The sequence below is a fragment of the Moschus berezovskii genome, chromosome X (genome assembly GCF_049115385.1).
Source record: "Moschus berezovskii isolate FMDL1 chromosome X, NW_MosBer_1.0, whole genome shotgun sequence".
Classification (NCBI taxonomy): Eukaryota; Metazoa; Chordata; class Mammalia; order Artiodactyla; family Moschidae; genus Moschus; species Moschus berezovskii.
Window position 1 is genome coordinate 62889091 of NC_142488.1, and position 21372 is coordinate 62910462.

A 21372-nucleotide genomic window follows, 5' to 3' on the forward strand; every position below is an offset into this window, starting at 1 on the left:
TCTCCAGTGTTCTTGCCTAGAGAATCCCAGGGACGGGGGAGCCTGGTGGGCTGCTGTCTATGGGGTCGCACAGAGTTGGACACGATTGAAGCGACTTAGCAGCAGCAGCAGCAGTATATAAATTATCACATCTAGCTCTTTTCATAAAATTTTAAAATGCAAGCATCTTGGGGCTTCCCTGGCTGTCCAGTGGTTAAGACTCTACACTTCCACTTCAGAGGGCTCAGTTTCGATCCCTGGTTGGGGAAGTTCCACATGCTGTGAGGTGCAGCCAAAGAAAAAATAAAAAAGTTAAAGTTTAAAAAATAAAATACAAGCATCTTTTTGTGTTTTGGACACTCTTCTGATAATAAGCCTAGTAAATATCATGCCATTTGAAGGTTGGAACCATAGAGGCCTATAGGACTGGTTAATGAGAAAGCTCAAAGATCAGTTCAAACAGCCAGAATACTGATAGATGAAGCTTTATGGACCTTATTCCTGCAGGAAGCCAGGACAGAATTTGTGTGGGTGTGAAGTGTAAGCTCAGGGCAGCCTAAAGCCAAACGTTCAATCTGGAGTCTTGTACCCATCTTAAGCACCACAGAAAATAGGATTTTAGACCTAGGAGAGATTTTAGATATCACCTAATACAAAATTCCCATTTTGCAAAAGAAAAAAACAAAGCCAAAGAGGTGAGTTGATTTGTGCAGGCTCTAGAGTCAGATGGCCCAGATTTGTATCTCTGCTCTCTCACTTAGTAGCTCTGGATCTTAAGTAGGTCCCTTTACCTTCTCTAAGTCTCATTTTCCTCTGTGAAATTAAGATAGTAATGGTATTTAATTTACATGCTTATTCTGTGGATTAAACCAGATAATCCTTGTAAAGCACTTAGCACTGTGCCTAATACATAATAAAAACTCAATAGGGACTTCTCTGGTGGTCCAGTGATTAAAAATCTGCCTTTCAGAGCAGGGGGTGAAGGTTCGATCCCTGGTCAGGGAACTAAGATTTCACATGCCTCAGAGCAACTAAGTCCTCTTGCCACAACTAAGAGCCAATGCAGCCAAATAAATTAAAAAAAAAATTAAAACTCAGTAAATGTTACTTATTAATGGTAGTGCAATTATTATCATTATCCAACTAGTTTGTGACAGAACTACAATGAGGACTCAATCTCCCAACTCAATCTAGAGCTCTTCTCACTACATCAGACTGACTTCCAGGGTTTGGAAAGACCTCAATCTTAGTAGTAGATTTGCCAACTCAAATCTACTTGGGGCTAAATCTTAGGACTTTAGTCTGGGCTGTACTTTATGCAAAAGCACGTAGCCTAGCGTCTGGAAATGTAGGCTCTTACGAAATGTTTATTAACTAAAAAGATTTTTAAAAACAACGACAGGGTTGGGAGGGTGTTGCTGGCTTCTAAGAGAAGAACATGAAATCTTTCACAGAAACACATAAAGAAGGACTTAGGGAAGAGTTATAAAAATATGTATGTTCCCTGCTCGTCCATGAAGACTAGGGACAAGTTGAGATTCTTTGAGCTTTCTCGTTATTTTTATTAACCCCTGCATCTTTCTCTATAGTTAATAGCAAAAGTCCTGTGCAAACCTTAGATAGGAGGGGTTTTTTCCAAAGCTGGGTATGGTAAGAAAGAAGTGAGGAAATGTTTATCTCCACTCAGATGAATAAAGCCGGTTTGGCAGCAGGCTTGGAGGGGGTGGCACCCAGGTAGAAGAGTTGGTGGTGGCAGTGAAAGAGGCAAGAGAGCCAAACCCTTTGACAGTCAAGAGGGAAAAAACAAGTGGGTAAAGGGGACCCAGTTGAGATCATCAACTTTGGGCTTCCCCACGCATATCCTGCCTGTTCATAATTTATGACTACACCAGTTTTCTGGGGACCTGCTGTTGGTCCTCTTTTTTTGTTTCATTGAAGTATAGTTGACTTACAATGTTGTGTTTAATTTCTGCAGTACAGCAAACTGACTCAGTTATACATGTATCTCTTTTTTTTCATATTCTTTTCCATTATGGTTTATCACAGGATATTAAATATGGTTCCCTGTGCTATGAGTAGGTCCTTGTTGTTTATCTATCCTGTATGTAGTAGCTTGCATCTGTGTTGATCCTCTATCCTGAAAGATGTCTCTTCTATTTTCCAAGGTTACCTTGTTAACTCTCTTTCTTGACTACTGTGTATTCCAACACTGCAACAGGAACAAAGTGCATAACTCTGACCTCTCTGATGCATGCTTTAACGTCTCAGTGCTCTTATCATTCCATCATCCTTCAGCTCACCCTCTTAAAGCATCTGATCCTATGGTTTATGGTCATTTTTATCTGTCCAGAGTCCCAAGGTATACCCTCATCTTAACAATCAATAAACATTTGTGGATTGATTGCAGAATTTGTACTCTAGTTGGGGAGAGAATATGCCCTCATGAAATGAAAAGCCATGTAACCACTAGCACAAAAGAATACAAACAGAGTTCATAGAGGCTTAGGAGATGCAGAGTTGTTAAGTGATCTGTCAGGTTGAGTTAGTTGGGGAAAGTTTCCAAGAGCATGAAAGTTTTGAGATTTGAATTTGAAATTTAAGGTGATGGACATGAGTTGGTGGAGAGGTGGACATTTTCAAACAAATGCACAAAGGGAGATAATGCAAGATCAAGCCAGGACAAGTGCCTGTCCCACCTTGCCATTTCCCTGTCTCAGCAGCTCTGCATGGTCTGCCACCACATCTGTCTCAGTTAGAAGAGAGCTCCTTGTAACCTAGTGCCCAAAAGACTCCCCCCTCTACCAAATTCACTGTTTGTGCAGCCCTTACCAAATACCCCAGGCGTAGACAGGAAATGTCTGCAGTTATTGTGGGCAACTGTCTCCTATCTCTCTAGTCTGGACCTCAGGTGGGAAAACACTGTCTTCTGTTTACCCTCTACATAACAAATGCATGTTGGAGTAAAAGAAGGTGGAAATATGTAGAACCAAATGGTTATGTTACCATGAGCAGACTAATAACACTTTGAAGGTCCAATGTGCTGTGGCCTCTGAAAAATTCTGGGTTGTATGGCTCTACAACCTTGATGGGAGGTAAGACTAGTCATCACAGTGCATGCATCAAGCCACACTGCCAATGGTGTAATGCTAGGCACTATACAAATAAGTTACATTACAGTCCCTATCCCTAGGAGCTTTCTGTCTAAGGAAAAATGGGACATGGCCAGGTGGTAAATAAATATGATGCAGTTATTAAAATGTTCTCAAATGTACAAGTGCAATGTCATTTGATTCCTGATCTTATTCATTCGACCAACATTTATTGAATGTCTACTATGTGAGGTTGCAGAGATACATAAAACTTGTCTCTGCCTTCAAAGAGTTCTCAGTTTAGTGGAAGAGATACCCAAAAGCAAGGAATTACAGTATAATAGTTTATGCTGTATAACATAAGCCTGCACAAAATGCTTGGGAATGCTCCCAGAAAAGGGAGAACTAATTGTACCTGAGGGAGACCAGGAAGGCTGAATAGGAGTTTTCCAGAATAAGAGACTTGGGGAAGGGAAAATGAGAAGGAAAACATCCCAGGATGAGGAGGGAAAGGTATAAAAGGGTATGTATGATATTTCCAGGAAACAGTGCAAAACTCAGACTGATTGGAACTTAATGTGCCCAGCAAAAGAGAAAGCAGGAAAGGTAGCCTGAATCTGAAGAGCCCGGTATGCCTTGCTAAGGAGTTTGAACTTTATCACATAGGGAATAGGGAAAATCAAAGGAAATTTTAAGCAGGGAAATGCTAAGATCACATATAATTGATACCTCGATTCTCCTGCTTGCTAACTGTGTGAATTTGGGCAAGTCACTAAATCTCTGAGCATTAGTGTCCTGGTCTGTAAAATGGGTATAACAGGGGTATCTACCTCAGGGATGATTTGAGGAGTAAAGACGCTAATGTACATAAAGCAATCAGCACAGTGCCTGGCACATAATAAGTGCTCCATAAACTTTAGTTGTTATTACCAGGAGTGTTTCTTAGAAAAGTTATTTTGTTGACAACAAAGAACATAAACAGCAGTTGGGAAAAACTTCATGGTAGGAGGTCGGCTTAAGGCGATACTGCAATTTAATCCACTGATAAATAAGATCTTGAACTGGGATTTAGATGTGGGAGGTTAGGGAGATGAAAAGACGAAGGGTAAGTCTAGCTTAAGAGACTGGGTACATTAGGACAACCGTTAACCAAATTCAGAGATAAGAGTATCCAGAGGATAGGGGTGTGGGTGCAGGAACAGATAAGAGTTCTGTTTGGAACCTGTTGAATGAGAAGTGAAGCCGCCGAGGATGGGAACCTGGAGAATATCAATATTTGAGGAGAGGCCAGAAGAGTCAGTGGAGAAAACTGATTGGTCAGCAACCGCACTATCGGTGGGAACTGCGTATGCGGAGTGGAGGGCGGTGGGGGAGACACTTAAGATCAGCTAACCACTCGTTTATGTTCCCCAAGCCCTCTGACCAACTCCTCAACACTAAAACAACTCTATTTCCTCGTTAGTTCTTTGCTTCTTGCTTTTCGGTTTTCTGCTTCTTGCAAAGACCGCTTTTTTTTTTTCCTTTTGCCCTCTTCTGACGGAGAGGGAACGGTCTAGCATCTCCCCACATCCAGCGATCCTGAATCACTAGGGAGGAGGGAGGAAGTGGGGGGAAGGAGGAAAATGCTTTTTAACGAAAAGAAAAAGTCCGAGACCACCTCTAATAATAATAATGAATGTTCCCCCTCTCTATATCCTGCCACGCCGCTCTCCTGCCACCCTGATCGGGCTGACCGCGAAGTAGGACGGGAGATGTAGTCCCCATGCAGGACCAGGGTGGCACGACTAGAGAACTCGGTTTCCCAACCCGCTCTCCAGGCGCGTGCGCAGATGGCTGCCCTGGCGAGTGGTAAACAGAGACGTCAGGCGGGGGCCGCTGCTTGGAGCAAAACAAAAGGGAAACCCGGGGGGCGGGGGGTGGGGGGTTTGATAGGGGGATTGGTGCGGGAATTCGAGAGGCTGGGGCCGCGAAGACCTGGACCCGCTCGAGAGTGGGGGGAGGGGAAAGGCGGGGGGAGAGGGAGTCAGGGGAGGGGCAAGTGACGCGAGGGAGCGGGGCGTGGGGGAGGGCAGTGATCCGGGTGGAGGAAATTCAGGAGGAGTGTCCGGGGGGCAGCAACTTAAAAGGGGGAGGGAACTGCGGCTAAAGAGGCGTTCTGTGATGGGAGAAAGATTTGTGAGGGGATACGGAGCCTCAGGTTTAAAAGAGCAGGAAGCTGAGAGGTTAGGAGAAAAGTGCCTTCGCTAGGCGGAGGTTACAGGTGGTGTCTCAGAAAAAGCTCCGTGGCTGCAGCCTGTAGCAGAGAAGAAACGGAGAACTGTGTGCAAGGGACAGCTTAGGATCAAGCATCCAGGGGTGAGGGGAAGTTCGAGACTTTCTGAGGACTGGCAGGAATGTGCCCCCTGGCCCTCGTTGCTTCCCCCCCGAGGGGAGGCATCGCTAGGGACTGTGGCAGGCTCCTCTGAACGCTGAGCGGCGGAGGTCCAACTTCACGTATGGATCCAGTAAATGAGAATTCAGCCAGAGAGGCTGCCGCGATCGTAGACCTCGATCCCGACTTCGAACCCCAGAGCCGTCCCCGCTCCTGCACCTGGCCCCTTCCCCGACCAGAGCTCGCTCCCGAGCCGTCCGAGCCGTCCGAGGTGGAGTCAGGTCTGGGAGAGAAGGTACACCCGGAGGGGCGCTCGGACGGGCGCACCCAGCCGACCCTGTTGCCCTCCAGGCTCCCAGACTCGGCAGGGGGTCCCCAGCCCGGGATCCTGGGGGCTGTAACAGGTCCTCGGAAGGGAGGCTCCCGCCGGAATGCCTGGGGAAATCAGTCATATGCAGAACTCATCAGCCAGGCCATTGAAAGCGCCCCCGAGAAGCGACTGACACTGGCCCAGATCTATGAGTGGATGGTCCGCACGGTGCCCTACTTCAAGGACAAGGGTGACAGCAACAGCTCAGCAGGATGGAAGGTAACTATGATCCCCCTCAATACCTATCTGCTCCTGGTTCCCACCGGTCTCCTTACTTCTACTCTGCCTCCCCTTTTACACCCCTACCCTAGAGATCCACCTTCCGCGGTCAATTAGACAAGCGTTTACTTAGGACATAGTATATGCTGCTAGGTGCTTGATGCTGAAGGATCACAATGAATAAGACATTGTCCTTGCCCTGGAGAAAACTGAATTCTCTGCTCACTGCTCAACACTCCCAGCACTTTGGCTTGGGCTGCCCAAAACACTTATCCCCACAGAGAAGTCTTTATCCTATGTACAGCGGGAACTGTGTGGATTCCCTGCAGGAACCTAGCCTTCCCTCCTCCCCCACCTCCCACCCCAACACCTTTTCTCCCATTCCTGTGGGATTACTTGGATTCCCTGCTTGCCTCCCAGTACCTCAGGGTAGAAGTACTGTTCTAGGATTCTGCTACCCAAGAAGATGGAATGAAGTGGCAAAAGGTAAAGAGTGATACCCCCGTGGGAAGGAAGTGGATCTGACGCACTAAGAGAAAAAACAAAGGAGGGGCTGCCTCAGTTTACCATATATAATGCTGAGAAACTCTCCCTAGTCAGGGGCTATCCAAGTTGTGGGGGGAAGTTGTCATTTGCTGTTGAGGAATATTCATGGAAAAAAAAAAAGAGCTCTGACTTTAGAACACAAGGTTAGGGGTTCCCTTGGCTTCCCATGAGGAAACTGCAAGGAGTGATTGCACTAGATGCTCCAAAAGCTTGTCCTGAGAAATACGGAATTCACAAAGTTAGGGAGCTTCAACTCCTACTGACGCCTTGTACTCCAGTAGGTGGTGAGACCAGTGTGCAAGGAAATACGGAAGGTTGAGTGAGCAGAGGGTCTTCTAGGTATAAGAGATCGAGGGACTGAGTCTGCAGTATCCCTTGGGCTTGGGCAGAAAAGAAAGCAAGACAGCTGACTGAGACCCTTGGCACTATTTCTGGGTAGACTGCCACGCCACAGTCGCAGCTCATAAAGAGCTCCCCTCCTTGGACCCAGCCTGCACAGCTGTTTTTCTTTTCCCTTAGGTTCATTTTCCAGGGTAGAAGAAATAATCATGAGTTGTTAGTTATGCTGTGGGAGTGTAGTCCCGCCTTAGAATTTACACTTATATTGGGTTTTCTTCATTTACAAAGTAGTTAAAAATTTTAATCTTCATAGCGGTTTTGAGATTCCACATGTTACATATTAGGAGACTAAGGTATAGAATGGTTGGGAAACTTGCCAAAATCGATAGAATGAGGACTTGAACTCGGGTCTAACTATAAATCATATGCTCTATCTGTTAATCCACGCTGCCATGGAATGATGGCAAAGCCAAATCGAGTCTGGAGCCTGCAAGGCTCTCACCCCTCATTCCCTACCCCCAAGCCTGAGCCTCAGGCTTCCCTGGTGATATGCCAAGGTTACCACCACCCCACAAGGGGGCGGCACTCACTTAGAACAAGAAGGCCTAATTTAGGTCGCTTGGGGAGCAACAGCAGGTCCCCTCCTTCCAAGAGGTAAAAACGGTAGGCTTCTAGGGAGCCAGGCTCTCCAAGTAGGAGGCTGTAGGAGGTAGTAGTTCCAAGGGCTAAAAATGGGGTGAGCAAATGACACTCATGGGTACTGAGTATAGGGAAGGGAATGAGCCTTCTCAGTAGACCCAGAGTTAGAAGTTGGAAAAGCAGGAGGGAGTGGGGAGGGGGTAGAAATCATAGTGCCAGAAGTAACTGTGGCTCATAGTTACTAAGAGCCCAGGCTGGATGGACAAGTGTGACTCCCGGAAGGAACCCAAAACATTAATGCGGCCAGAGGAGTTGGAGTGCTGTTACTGCAGGGTCCCAGGGAGACAAGGAGTTCCTCGCTAGAGAGCCCTGGAGCAAGAGGCCACTTCAGAATATTTTCCCAGGCAAAGGCTGTCCTTATCTAGAGCATCTGGCCGAAACACATGAAGTGATTTCTGACTGTCCATAGCCTCAGCCTCCCAATTGCTCCAAGGCCTTCTGGGCTCTTCCCAAGTTTCTAAACACTAAAAAGCTTCATGTGGGAGGTCAAATGCCCCTGAGTTTAGAGTTCCTATGCAGAAATGCCTGATGAGAAGTGGGGAAAAGGAGGTAAGAAAGAGAAGGGAGGTTCCTGAGGGGCGGGGGTGGGGTGGGGTGGTGGTGGTAGTGCGGAGGTAGGGGGGCTGGGGGAGGCCCTGCGGATACAAAAGGATGGTGCAACTAGCCTGGAGCAGCCAGTAGAAATAAGCTGCTCTAGGGGTTCAAGAAGCTGCCAATCTCAGCTCCCTGGGCCCCTGGGAAAAAAAAACTTATCTCTAGCAGAATGTCAGCAGTGAGGGAGGAAGGAAAAACAGAACTTTTAGTACCCAAGGCACTCAAGAGCTGACGGAGCTTCAAGGGGAGATTCACCATTCTTCACCCAAGGGCCACCTGTCAATCAGGCAACAAATATTGATTACGTACTGGGAGCTTGGCACTCTGAGGGGGCCACTGCAGGAGGGCTGCCTACCTGGACAACATGTCCTGGCATTTACAATTGATAATACAAATTACTTGAAACTATAAACAACATAATATAGATTCGGGGGAAATTTGTGTGGAACAGATGAAAAATACTGAACAAGAAATCTGGCTGCAGAAGTCAAGCAACCACTTTAGGAAAGCGAGAGGACTGAAGGTTAATCTTAAGAAGCTAGTAGAATTGAGAGAGGGGAGCTCCTTCTCTGGACAAGGAGAGAGGGAGGGATGGGCCTGGTGTATTTGAGGCACAGAGAGAAGCCTGGCCTGAATGTAGTTCAGGGTGTGTGTCAAGGAATCAGGGGAAATCAGAAAAAAAAAAGGAATCTGCAAATCCTGTAGAGTGCCAGGGCCCAAATGCCCTGTGTGGAGTGGAGCAGCAGCCAGGCTGAGGTTCCAGCCCCTCAGCCTGTTCAGAGGACTGACTCAGGACAGGGTGGGTCTGTCCTGGGCTGCTGTTGTGCCACTGTCCTGTAAACTCCACCCAAGCTTGCACTCAAGGAAAGGGGTGGAGCTGTGGAATGCTCTTTCCCACTGGAGCCTAGTTCTTGATGAACTAGGAGTGCATTTTCCCAATGCTTACAATCCCCAGGCAGCCCCTAGAGACTTGGGTCGGGTAGAGGGTTATGAACTTTTCAGGAGGAAAGGGGGTGCAGCGCCCTGTGAATAGGTCATGGTTCCGGTTGTCTCCCTGACCTCTGTGCAGAGAGGTCTGGCTAAGAAGCTTGTCTTCAGGTGGGAATTGTGTGTGATCTCCCCTGCCACCACCTCCCACCCCTACTGTTGCCTGTTTTCCCCTCGAATTTGACTAGCTTTGCATCTCCAGGATCGACCCCCCACCCTCGGCTGCACCCCAGTGTCCTTTTTTGACTGGACTGCTGACCACTGACCTCCCTTTCTTGTTGCCTCTGCCCCCTCCAGAATTCAATCCGCCACAACCTATCCCTGCATAGCAAGTTCATCAAGGTTCACAACGAGGCTACTGGCAAGAGCTCCTGGTGGATGCTGAATCCGGAAGGAGGCAAGAGCGGCAAGGCACCCCGCCGCCGGGCAGCCTCCATGGATAGCAGCAGCAGGCTGCTCCGGGGCCGCAGCAAAACCCCCAAGAAGAAACCAGCTGTACTGCCGGCTCCACGTGAAGGTGTCACTCCAAGGAGCCCTGCTGGCCACTTTGCCAAGTGGTCAGGCAGCCCTTGCTCTCGAAACCGAGAGGAAGCCGATGCGTGGAGCACCTTCCGTCCACGAAGCAGTTCGAATGCCAGCACTGTCAGCACCCGGCCCTCCCCCAGGGAGCCAGAGCCTGAGGTGCTGGCTGAAGAGGAAATGCCAGCCTCAGCCAGTGGCTATGCAGGGGGTGTCCCTCCCACCCTGAAAGAAGATCTGGAGCTGTTAGATGGGCTCAATCTCACATCTCCCCACTCACTGCTGTCTCGGAGCAGCCTCTCTGGCTTCTCTTTGCAGCATCCTGGGGTTCCGGGCCCCTTACACACCTACAGCACCTCTCTCTTCAGCCCAGCAGAGGGGCCCCTGTCAGCGGGAGAAGGGTGCTTCTCAAGCTCCCAGTCTTTGGAGGCTCTGCTCACCTCTGATACGCCACCACCTCCTGCTGATGTCCTCATGACCCAGGTAGATCCCATTCTGTCCCAGGCTCCAACACTTCTGCTGCTGGGGGGGATACCTTCCTCCAGTAAGCTAGGCACGGGGGGTGGCCTATGTCCTAAACCCCTGGAGGCTGCAGGCCCCAGTGGTCTGGTTCCCACCCTCCCGATGATAGCACCAGCACCACCTCCAGTCATGGCGGGGGCTCCTGTCCCCAAGGCTCTGGGGGCTCCTGTGCTCACACCTCCTACTGAAGCTCCAAGCCAAGACCGAATGCCTCAGGATCTTGATCTCGACATATACATGGAGAACCTGGAGTGTGACATGGATAACATCATCAATGACCTCATGGATGGGGACGAAGGACTGGACTTCAACTTTGAGTCAGGTATGGCCCACCTTAATCATGGCAGCATTTCACAACCTATTTCTGTTCCTAGGTGTCCAGCTAGTCCTGTGATCTACTCTAGCAAGGGGGAGACTAAAAACACGGGGTAGCTGGAGGTTCCAGGGATTTAGAGGGAGGATGTCCAATTAGAGTGGCATAGTTTCCAGATGGGACCTCCAAGGCCCCTCAGCAGTGCTCACCGATACACGGAAGCACGGGAGAGGTGGGGGAGGGGCTGTCTCTGTTTTCCTTAATGTGGTTCTTGCTGATGGAAAGTTGTCATGCCCCCAGATGAGCCTCTGACCTTGTACTCCATTTTTTCTTCCCACAGATCCCTGAGCTATGGCCGGAAGCTTCATTCCCTGCTTCAGAGACAGAACCAGGCGTGCCCATATCCACTCTTTACCCTTGACCCCTCCCAGGGAATTTGGGACCCTGCTTTAGAGCTAGAGTAGGGTCTGCTCACCTGGGTACTGAGAAAATTATAAAGATATAGCTGGGGGGGTGGGGAGGGAGAGGGGAGGGGAAGGGGAGAGGGTTTATTCTCACTGTGCCAATTAGGGAGCCATCCTCAGCTCCCCCCCCACGCATTCCCACCCCATAGATTTTGTAGCATGGGCGGGCAATACTGTTGGAAATGTGAAGTCACCAGTGGCCTTACCCCTGCCTTTGGGAGCAGGATTTTTTGTAGAGTCTTATCTGAGCTGGTCCAGGCTGGATTGAGCTTGCGTTTTTTATTCAGTGGCCCCTTGGGCCAGTGGTGTGGGATTGGGGGTGTAAGAGGGATCTGGAAGGGCCAAGGTATGAAGCCTGGAGTGGCTGTGCCTCACCAAGCCAAATCACCCTTGGAAGACTACAGATAACAGAAAGGCTTTTTGTAAACCTTTAAAGAAATATAAACACGTAATAGGGAGATTAAGAGTGGCAAGGTGTTAGTGATAGGGAGAATGCTTTTTTCTTTTCAGAAGACTTTGCCATAGTCACCTGATGCAAACACTACAGATATTATTCCTGGAAACACGGGGGAAACAGGGGAGAGAACCCTAAGCCTGCAGAGAGCAGAGGGCAAGGGGAAGAGCTCCCATGAGGACCAGGTCTAGAACATGGTCTGTGCTGAACTAGCTTGGAGTTTCCCTGAGGAAAAGCTAAGCCAGGTGCCTTCATCCTGTCACCTTGTGCCTGGGAGTGTGTGGTGTTGGAGTGCAGCCACACTCCCTCATGACCCCCTGTGGGTTAGCGCTATGGTGAAAGAGTGCAGTTGAGGGCCTGGAATGAGTCTGTGGCCTGGGAAGGGGGTGGGAGGGGGGAGAAGAGAAGGAGGGAAGGATTTAGGGTAGTAAAGTTAGGCACAGAGACCTCCCTGTTCCAGGCCCCAGACAGCTGTCCCTGCCCTTCTTCCCCTTGCCTGACTGCAGGGGTTATGGGGAAGTGTGTGTGGTGGCAGGCAGGGGGAGGGGCAGAACAGGGAAGGGGGAGCTGGGGAGCTTGGCTGAGGGTCTGGGAAATGAGCAGGAATGGAGGAGAATGTAGATCAGGTTTACTAGCACCTGCTAGGGAAGGCCATCTGGGGCTCATTCTCCACCCTAGCCCCCAAAGCAGTCCCTCCCCCAGTCCTCTTTGCATTGTCCCCTCCCCCGCCCCTGCTGTGGGTTCCCATCATTTCCTGTGTCAGCGCCTGGCCTACCCAGATTGTTTCGTGTGCTAGATTGGAGTGGGGAAGTGTGTCAAATCAATAAATGAATTAATTCAATAAATGCCTATAACCAGCTCTGGTTTCTGCTGCCTCTCTGTTCCCCTGCGGATAAGGAAGGAGCAGGGATAGGGACTGCCCAGAGGAGACTGGTGGGGGGCAGGGGAATTTCAGCCGGGAACTTGGTGGAGTTTGGTGGGGGAGGGAAGATGCCCATCCCATCACCTAACCCCCGCAGGAGTAGGCGGGCTGTGATAGGCCTCCCAAGGGGAGGTCGTCTGGTTGGAAAAGACCCCACCCCCTACTCTGTCCCTCAAAGGCTTATTGTACTACACTTCGCTGCCTTTCCTCACCCCCCACCCATGTGCTTGCCCCTGCCCTCTCCTGCTCCCACGAATCCTGAGAGCCTCCACAATGCCTGGGGCAGATTTAAGCCTTGGTGTCGATATTGGGAGAAGTCTTTCTTGAAAAAAGGAACCTCACATTAAATGCCAGTGATTTCATTGCAGCTCTCACTTGGTCACTTTATTTTGTTAGCGATGTTTATCCCTCCTACTGACAAAGTCTGCTCTGGTCTTCAAGATGGGAGCCCTGCGAGTGGGCCCCTCTTCATCTGATCGTCCTGATGATTTGGACTGGAAAAGGAAAGGGTCAGTAAGTAAAAAGGCCCCTGCAGAGAAGTTTTCTACAAACTAAGGATAAAGGCAGGACCAAAGAGGTGAGAGGCAGGTCTTGGGCACGAATGTTGGAAAGGAAATTCACCCCAGAGAGCCAGGGCAGAGGAGCCTTCAGTAGACAGGTGGGGAAAGGAGGCTGCTGGGACAGACCATGTTTGGTAAGGCTTACTGGGAGGTTCATGGAGGATTCAATTGGAATGACTTTCTTGGCTTCTTGGATTCTAAGCATTTTCACTCGACTCCTCTCCAGCAGGTCACATTGTGTACGCAAGGCATCTAGGAAACAGGGAAAGTCACCTCCCACACACACACACCTCTGAGGACTAGAGACCTTCCCTACCCATCCTGGCCCTTCCATCATTCACAGGATCACTTGGAGTAACCGAGCCTAAAGCTAGGCTGAGGAGTAACCCGAAGGTGCCTAAGCTTTACTCTTTTCAGTGGGAATGGGGACACCAAAGTCCAAAAGCAGAAGATGAAGGGAAAGATGGGAATGAGGTGGTGGGGATAGGAAGATGCACTGAGAAGATGGCTGAGAAATGGCGAGGAGGGGGGAGTGAGACACACGCACTCCACATGGTTTGAGCCAAGCACCACTCCTGAGGTGGACCGAGACTCTAGACCCCTTTACCTAGGATCCTGTGATCCTACCTGACAGACTACACCAGCCCCAGCCTATATTCTCAATCACCCAGCTGAGCCCAGTACCCACCATGTTCCTCCTTCCTCCATCATGCTGCTTACCAATAATCTCGGGTTCTGGATTCTTCAGGAGGAGCACAAATGCTTTGTAGGCATTCTCAAGTCTAGTTCCTGTGAATACAGTAGTGCAATACCCCCAGCTCCATCACCCAGACTCTCCCTTCCAAAGCCCAAAATTTCAGGACCCTAATACTCAATACTACCTTGGGCTGGTATAACTTATTTCCTCCCCTCAGGTCCATCCCTCAACCAGGTTGGGGTGGGGGTTGGGGGCACAGAATGTGCTAACTTAACCACTGTCACAGAGGCAATGCTCTTTCTTGGGCCTGACTAGAGACAGTCAATTTGGATCTGGTCGAAGGGGCCCTATTTGAAGGATCGGAATCACAGTCCAGCTTTGGGGCCTTGCTCTATCTCTGGGGAATGCTCCCAAGTCTCTACCTGGTGCCCCACGCTCCACCTTACAAACGTAGTAGGTGTTTCGAGCTGTAAGGAATTTGTTGGCATAGTCTCCAGGAGTCTTCATCAGAAAAAACAACTTCATTGTCCCCGTTTCATCACATAAATCGATGGTGTCTGGAGGGAGGCCATAGGGTAATCAAGGCAGCTAAGGAAGGGGAGCGGGAGCAAAAGGGGCCAGTGATCCTATCCAGAATGGGCTGAGGAAGCTGTGGAGATTCAAGGAGCTCTCTTCTTGCCAGCAGGAGAACTCAGGGGCTCGAAGTAGTAGGCTTGATGACCCTACTACTTCAGACCCTTGGCCATGAGTCCCCTCCCCACACTCCTCACCTGTTTTACGCAACCCCACTTTACGGCGGACATAATGCAGCAGCAGCAGGACAGAACAGTTAATATTAGCCAGAAACTGCTGATCATCTGAGAAGAGACGGGATGGGGCATGTGGCCCTTACCCAGTTATACCATCCCTGTGCCCTCAACTGCCCCTCCAACACCCCCAACCCTACACAGACTCCAGCTCTGTGATACCCCTCACCTCCATGTTTGATAAAGATAAACATGCTCTCAAGATCTTCTCACTCTTCAAAGAGAGTCTTGATACGTCATGGCAGAAGGAGGGTGTCCTAGAGGCCTTGGGAAGCCAAGTGGGCCCATGAGATCAGGGGGCTGGAGAGGCAGATGGATTACATCGACTGAGGAAGCCCAGACTGGGCAGACAGGAGAGAGCTATGGGCAGCTGTGGATAACCAACATCCCTAGGGGTGGGGCCTCAGGCCCCAGCTGAGGGATTATGAGGTCAGAAGTGCTATGTGTGGCAGAAGGTGGAGGACAACCTGGGTGGGGTCTATAAAAATGTGTTGAAAATGGGGGCAATGACAATAACCAAAGAAAATTAGGGCAACATGGTAAATCTTACTCTAAACTGGCCCCCGGAAAGAGAGTAGGACGCCTAGAGTGAAGTCTGTTTCTGGAGCAGCACTCTTTCCTAGGGAATTTGTAGAGCCATTGCCACTGTGGCAGGAGCCCATGGCTCCTGTTTTGTGCCCTCAGTACTGTGCCTCCCACCCTCATTGTATCCCACATTTCCCTTGCTCCCCACCCCAACAATAGACATCCTTGATGATTATCAACAGAAATTTTATTTCTCATTAGTTTCTGGGAGAATTGAAGAGTAGATGGAAAGAGGGAGGGAGGGACGGCAGAAGCAATACTGTGAGGAGGAAGGGCTGGACTGGGGGAGATGAGAAACATGGGGCTAACGGGCAATTCTCAAGTAAGAGATATTGAATGAGGGGGCAGTGATGGAGGAACAAGATTCAAAATCAGTCACAGGCGGCAAGCTGAGCATTGGGCCCAGGTTGGTTGGACAAGGGCAAGTTAGCACAGTTTAGGGCTCCAGGACCCTGGGTTCTTGTCAGGTCCTCAGGGCTCAGGTTTCAGGGTGTAACATGGAGGAGCCCAGTAGGGGCTGTGCTGGCTGCAGGGGGAGCCACCAGGCCCTTCCCCTCCTTTGGGGGGAATCTCACTGACGTGGCAGAGCCGTTCACTGTAGTCTGGCTGCAGACTCTCCGCCAATCCCTTAGACACACCACTCCAGGCCTAAAGACAAATATCTCCAGGTCAGGGGTCTGTGCCAAGGGAGCTCTCCTGATCTGCAACCACTGTGATTACAGAAGGGACACACACACTCCTGGCCCCCCAATACCACTGTTTCCATCTGCCTCAACCAATCTGGGATCAGTTCGTCTGGATGTCTCTCTGTGTCAAGCCCATCCCCCAAATGGTCGGCCACATCCTGACTGTTAGTACAGGCCCCTCTCCCCTTCCCTCCTTCCCCCATGCTCTGTCTAGCTGGCAGGCAGTTGGTGGCAGTTGACACACTGAAGTCTGCGTATGACAGTGTTCTCACCGAGAAGTTTCCATGGTATTCAGTAACCAGATCCTCTAGGTTCTTGAGGGTAGGAATTCGGGGCATTGTCCTGAGCAGGGAGAAAGAGGGAGTAGGAGCACATCAGTCACACTCTTTTATTATCCTTCTCCCCCTTCTCCCACATGGAATGAAATGATTCTGTGTTGCCTGTGCCTGCATCTTTCTGTCATCCTCATGCCCTCTTGGGTGATCCTCTTGGGTGATTCCTTACTGTCCCTCCCTCTCCTTCTGGAGACCCTGTAATAACCCTCCTCTACTATTCCCAACACCACCACCCCCACCTCATTTTCCTGGGATTCAAAATTCTCACCGTTCCAGCCAGCAGTACACACAGATGAGGCTCACAATCAATCCCATGGAGCCAAGAGGAATCAGTACAGCTTCCAATGCAAACAACGAAGGATTTTCTAGATTCTCAAGATTCTCTGCCAGAAAGAGGAAAGGAAAAGAGACCTAACATTTGCAGTACCCCTACTATGTCCCAACATTTAGAGCGCCAACTTGGTGCCAGACACTGTGCTAAACCCTATCTGTGTATTCAATCCTCACAACTTCTGAGGGGCCAGGGAGCAATTATTGTGTCCATTTTACAAACAAAGAAACAGAATCAAAAAGGTGAGTGATGTGCCCAAGGTCAAAGAGGTAGGAAGTGGCAGAGGCAGGTTTACACCTTAGATTTGCCTGGTTCCAAAAGCCATCTTTACCATGCAGGCTTTCTGAGAACACTGCAGGGAAATCTTACACATTCTGTATCCCCTTTGAATACCCCCTCAGCCTCCTTTTCAACACACTCCCCAACTCTAAGAACACACTGATCCAACACTACACAGAAACATCCTGCTTCCTGGGAGTTGGAGTTGAACAGCGAGGGGAGATGGGCCACCAAGATTGGGGTCTTAGTGGTAGGGAGGCAGGGCAAAAGACAATGGTGCTAGAAAGGTTGGGGTACTCGGCTCATGGGTCAGGGTGATGCATTAGGTCCATTTTACCTTTTGAAGTATTGCTGCCCCAGTGAATTGGGTAGCTCCAGTCACTCCAATGCTGAGCACTTCCGCAAAGTGGGTTGTAACGGCTCCGAACACGGAACGTGTAGAGTTTCTGTGCATCCACGCTAGGCAGAGAGAAGCTATGTCTGTGGTCCACGGATTGTTCCTTGAAGAGAAAGCGAGTGAGGGAAAGATGGGTGTCTATAGAAGAAGGGAGAATGAAAACTACTGCCCCCACTCCCATCTCACGTCATCTTCTGGGTCTTCTCAGTTTCTCCCTCCTCTCTTGACTATTCAAGTCACACTGCTACCTTCACTGACCAGAACTGAATGCTTTTGTTTACTCGCCTTTTTGGTATTGGGAAGAGTACGGGTAGGGAAACCTTAAGGAAAAACTCAAAGATGAGGAGAGAGAAAGGAGTCAGAGGAGGAGGGTGGAAGGTGGACAGGGGAACTGAGAGGCAGAGAGCAGGAGCTGGGGACCAGCATTCCTACTGGCTGACTGAATCCTTGATCCCTACTTGCTCGGCCTGGGCTGCTCTCCCCACTCACTTACCGTCCAGCTTCGGTCCCGGTCACTCCGGTACTGCACCAGGTGCTCCAAACAGTGGTCCAAGTATCTGTTGCTCCAGCTCAGTTCTAGCTGGAATTCACTCAGGTTGCGAAGTGTCAGGTTCTCCGGAGCCCAGGGGATCACTGGAGATATATGTGCATGTGTGGTCATTCCCCTGGCCTAGATCAGTCAGGATCCTGAAGGCGGTGCCCCTGAACCCTCCTCCCTTCCCCATCCTATCCCTCGCCTCCTCTTTTCTGCCACACACACTTATGGTGAAAGAATACCACTTTAAATACGCCGATACCCCACAAGATCCTTTGACCTTCCTTTCCAACTTACCCAGATCCTGCAGTTTTAGCATCTGTTTGGGCTGCTTCCTGTGTTCCCGTGGGTCCTGGAGCTGGACAATAAATGTTTCATATAGACGGATCTCCTTTTTTCCAAACCAACAGCCAGAAGTGATTCCTTCAGAGAATAGATAGTGGCCACACTCCTGGAGTCTATCATCACCATTAAAGTTCCTGTACCTAGAGAAGGTTTTCAAGGGAGAATAACAATGAGGTAAACTTGGGTACTCCAGATTTCCACAGCCCAGCCTCGGCTCCTCTAAACTGATTTATGACTTACCCCACGAGAAAATAGTGGAGAGCTTAGGGTGCTGGCTACTCTCTTTCTTGGTCCCCATACAGTCTTTTCACATCTAATCTTTCACATCACCTCCTCCTCCTCCCCTCCCCCAGCTACCTCCTCTCCCCTTCTCATACCCATAATGCAGAGTCAGGTTGTTGGGCTGGGGCTCAGAGCTGCTGTTCCAAGTGCAATTCATATACTCCACATTGAACACAAAACACTGAACCTTTGGGAGGGGCAGAGTGGAAACATCGAGGGTCCCAGCGGGTGTCGAAGTCAGGAAGAAGTCTAGGTTGGACAGAAAATGAAGTGGGGGAGGGGAAGAGAAGACAAGATGGTCAGAAGCAGAAGCAGAGTGAGGCAAGGAACCCCTCCCTCGCCCTCCCTACAGCATTCTTAAATTCTGCCCGCATCCTTCTGATGCCTGGTGGCAGGTTTCAGGATTCTGTGCGACCCCTTCCTACAGCTTCCCTTCTCACCAACCTCCTCCAGTCCCAGGTTTCCCACCAATGTCTTCAGTCCCATTGGGCGTGAGGAACTTTGGGTTCAGCCCCACGCCCAGCAGAGGCAGCTGGAGAAATAAGAGGGATCTGAGTGGCAACGGTGGCTTCAACATGGCGCTTACTCTTCGTTCCCTGGGTGTTGACTGTGTCAGGAACCTGGGCCCCTTACCCACTACTCCTCCCCACCCACACATTTCCTTCTGTCATAACTTCCGGTGGAAAGAACCTTAGAAACCAGGGCTTTACGGAGGGTGTGGTGAATGTCTGCTATGACATAGGCTAAATCCTCCAGGAGATTAGGTGTTAATCTAATCTGTAGGTATAACACCACCACTGTAATGTGGTGCTAAGTAGACACTAAAGCTGGATATCCAATATTGTCACAGACTCAAGAAGCCTCAGACTACCTAGATCCTGGGAAGGATCTGTTCACTACCACCACCATTCCCAATTACCTTCTCATCTAAATTGTTTCATCCCATAGTGTGGAGGGTCTGAACCTCCTCTCATCTGATGCTAAGCTTCTTCCTTGAATCAGTTACCCTGAAACTGCTATCAAAGCTCTACTGTCTTGGGCTGGACAGAAAATGCAGTCTTGGCTCCCATAAGCACATCTACAGCTATCTTTCCTCTGATCTAATCCAAATCAGAATATCCATCCTTAGCTGTTTCCAGAGCTGGGTCCCTGTGGAGACTGGCAAGGAGGTCTGACTTACAAGAAGATCTTGGAAATGAAGGAACAACGATGCTAGCTTCAAACTCCTCATCTTGCCCTGAATCTGCTTCTCTTCCTGTGTCTGTATCTCATTTAATGGCATCACCACCCTCTCAGTCACCCAAACTTGAAACCTCAAAGTCATCATCAGTTTCTCCACCTCCCTCATCCTGAGAATCCAATCAGCTCTCCTGTTGTGTGTCTCCCAGGCATGTCCTCCTTTCTGTGACCACAGCCACTGCGCTAAATCAGCCTTGTATTCCCTCTAGTCACCATTAGTACTAGAACCCACAAACTGGCCTCCCTTTCTGAAGGCCCCCTGCTCTCAAATCCATTCTTCATTCTGTTGCCAGATGTACCTTCCCCCAAACACAGATCTGACTGGAGACTCTATTTACATAAATTGATTATTTAGTAAACATTTATTGAGGCTTTCATATGTGCCAGGCACTGTGCTTATTTTCTAAACCACGTTAATTTTCCGTGGGTTAAAATTCCTCAGGGTTAGCTCAAATGTTCCCTTCTCCAACATGTCTTCATCTCCCCAACCAGAATTAGCCTTCCCGTTGATTCAACAGCATTTTGTTACTGTTACTTTTATTTGTTATTTGCTAGTTTTATTATTTTCTATTTATTGTTGGCTGACTGAGATCAAATCAGTCCATCCTAAAGGAAATCAGTCCTGAATATTCATTGGAAGGACTTATGCTGAAGCTGAAACTCCAATACTTTGGCCACCTGATGTGAAGAAATGACTCATTGGAAAAGACCCCAATGCTGGAAAAGACTGAAGGCAGGAGAAGGGGATGACAAAGGATGAGATGGTTGGATGACATCACTGACTCGGAGTTGGTGATGGACAGGGAAACCTGGCGTGCTGCAGTTCACAGGGTTGCAAAGAGTTGGACACCACTGAGTAACTGAACTGATTTATTGTCATCTGTTACTTTTATTACAGCACTCTATCTTTTCCCTAAAAGGCAATGCCATTACAGAAAGAATGCCAAGAGTCAAGAAAAGTACGATACCATTTATATGTGAAATCTAAAAAAACACAATAGAAAATTCCCTGGTAATCCACTGGTTAGGGCTCTGGACTTCCTCTGCAGGGGGCACAGGTTTGATCCCTGGTCTGGTCGGGGAACTAAGATCCTGCAAGCTGCTTGGTACGGTCAAAAAAAAAAGAAAGAAAGAAAGAAAAAAATACAACCAACTAGTGAATTGTTGGTTAAATTTATTTATTTAAAAAATAAATTCAACTTATTTAAAAAAGAAGCAGATTCATAGATACAGAGAACAAACTAGGGGTTACCAGTTGGGAGACGGAAAGAAGAAAGAAAGAAAGTGAAGTCACTCAGCTGTGTACTGACTCTTTGTGATTCCATAGACTGTAGCCTGCCAGGTTCCTCTGTCCATGGGATTTTCCAGGCAAGAATACTGGAATGGATTGCCATTTCCTTCTGCAGGAGATCTTCCCAACCCAGGGACTGAACCTGGGTCTCCCGCATAGTAGGCAGGTGCTTTACCACCTGAGCCACCAGGGAAGTCCTGGGAGAGGGAAAGGAGAAGGGAAATATAGGGTAAGGGAGTAAGAGACACAAACTTATGTATAAAATGAGCTACAATGATATATTGTACAATATGTGGAATATAGCCAATATTTTATAATAACTATAAACTTTAAAATTGTCAATCACTATATTGTACACCTATAACTTATATAATATTGTACATCAAATGCAGGTCAACTTTAAAAAGCAGGAATAAAAAGAATAGCAATGAGATGATACACTACTTAAAAAAAGAAACAGGGAGAGAGAGTTGAGAAAAAAAATCCTATTCTCAACTGTTACTCAGTAGCCATATAACACGGGCAAGGGAACTTCCACTCTGAAAATCAGCTTCCTGAAGCACAAAATGGATACAATAATATCCCTAACTCACAGGGTTTTTTGCGGGGGGGGGGGC

At 48.9% G+C, this 21372-nt stretch overlaps 3 protein-coding genes across 7 annotated transcripts; 1 reads left to right on the top strand and 2 right to left on the bottom strand.

Moving 5' to 3' along the window:
- The first annotated feature begins 5115 nt into the window (after window positions 1-5115).
- Window positions 5116-12324, top strand: FOXO4 (forkhead box O4). Of its 4 annotated transcripts, none has more exons than XM_055393460.2 (4): window positions 5116-6028; window positions 9491-10195; window positions 10344-10556; window positions 10888-12324. In XM_055393460.2, exons 1-4 carry the CDS (start codon window positions 5564-5566, stop codon window positions 10966-10968), a joined length of 1464 nt encoding a protein of 487 aa, XP_055249435.1. In that variant the 5' UTR covers window positions 5116-5563; the 3' UTR covers window positions 10969-12324. The 4 variants fall into 4 exon arrangements, with proteins under 4 accessions (XP_055249435.1, XP_088689912.1, XP_055249436.1 ...); XM_088833786.1 differs by having other exon boundaries at window positions 10388-10556; XM_055393461.2 differs by having other exon boundaries at window positions 10425-10556.
- Window positions 12325-12751: 427 nt separating this feature from the next.
- CXHXorf65 (chromosome X CXorf65 homolog) lies at window positions 12752-15082 on the bottom strand. Of its 2 annotated transcripts, XM_055437604.2 has the most exons (6): window positions 14620-15082; window positions 14415-14501; window positions 14067-14201; window positions 13668-13736; window positions 13093-13199; window positions 12752-12881 (listed from the first exon to the last, which is right to left on the bottom strand). In XM_055437604.2, exons 1-6 carry the CDS (start codon window positions 14642-14644, stop codon window positions 12780-12782), a joined length of 525 nt encoding a protein of 174 aa, XP_055293579.1. In that variant the 5' UTR covers window positions 14645-15082; the 3' UTR covers window positions 12752-12779. The 2 variants fall into 2 exon arrangements, with proteins under 2 accessions (XP_055293579.1, XP_088689979.1); XM_088833853.1 differs by lacking the exon at window positions 12752-12881 and having other exon boundaries at window positions 12898-13199.
- A 118-nt stretch (window positions 15083-15200) lies between these two features.
- On the bottom strand, window positions 15201-18883 carry IL2RG (interleukin 2 receptor subunit gamma). Its single transcript, XM_055438400.2, has 8 exons — window positions 18670-18883; window positions 18321-18474; window positions 17896-18083; window positions 17557-17696; window positions 17004-17166; window positions 16325-16439; window positions 15994-16063; window positions 15201-15683 (listed from the first exon to the last, which is right to left on the bottom strand). The coding sequence occupies exons 1-8, from the start codon at window positions 18881-18883 to the stop codon at window positions 15507-15509; spliced, it is 1221 nt and encodes a 406-aa protein (XP_055294375.2). The 3' UTR covers window positions 15201-15506.
- Window positions 18884-21372: the final 2489 nt, after the last annotated feature.

Excerpts from the sequence above, each read along its gene's own strand:
- FOXO4 (XM_055393459.2), top strand. The coding sequence starts at position 5,564 with ATGGATCCAGTAAATGAGAATTCAGCCAGAGAGGCTGCCGCGATCGTA. Across the intron at positions 6,029-9,490 it reads ACAGCTCAGCAGGATGGAAG|AATTCAATCCGCCACAACCT; the intron begins GTAACTATGATC and ends TGCCCCCTCCAG.
- CXHXorf65 (XM_088833853.1), bottom strand. The coding sequence starts at position 14,644 with ATGTTTATCTTTATCAAACATGGAG. Across the intron at positions 13,737-14,066 it reads GGTGGAGCGTGGGGCACCAG|GAACTAGACTTGAGAATGCC; the intron begins GTAGAGACTTGG and ends CTGTATTCACAG. Across the intron at positions 13,200-13,667 it reads TCCAGAACCCGAGATTATTG|ATGCCTTGCGTACACAATGT; the intron begins GTAAGCAGCATG and ends CCTGTTTCCTAG.
- IL2RG (XM_055438400.2), bottom strand. The coding sequence starts at position 18,883 with ATGTGTGGGTGGGGAGGAGTAGTGGGTAAGGGGCCCAGGTTCCTGACA. Across the intron at positions 17,697-17,895 it reads GCTAAAACTGCAGGATCTGG|TGATCCCCTGGGCTCCGGAG; the intron begins GTAAGTTGGAAA and ends ATATATCTCCAG. Across the intron at positions 16,064-16,324 it reads GTGTACTGCTGGCTGGAACG|GACAATGCCCCGAATTCCTA; the intron begins GTGAGAATTTTG and ends CTCCCTGCTCAG.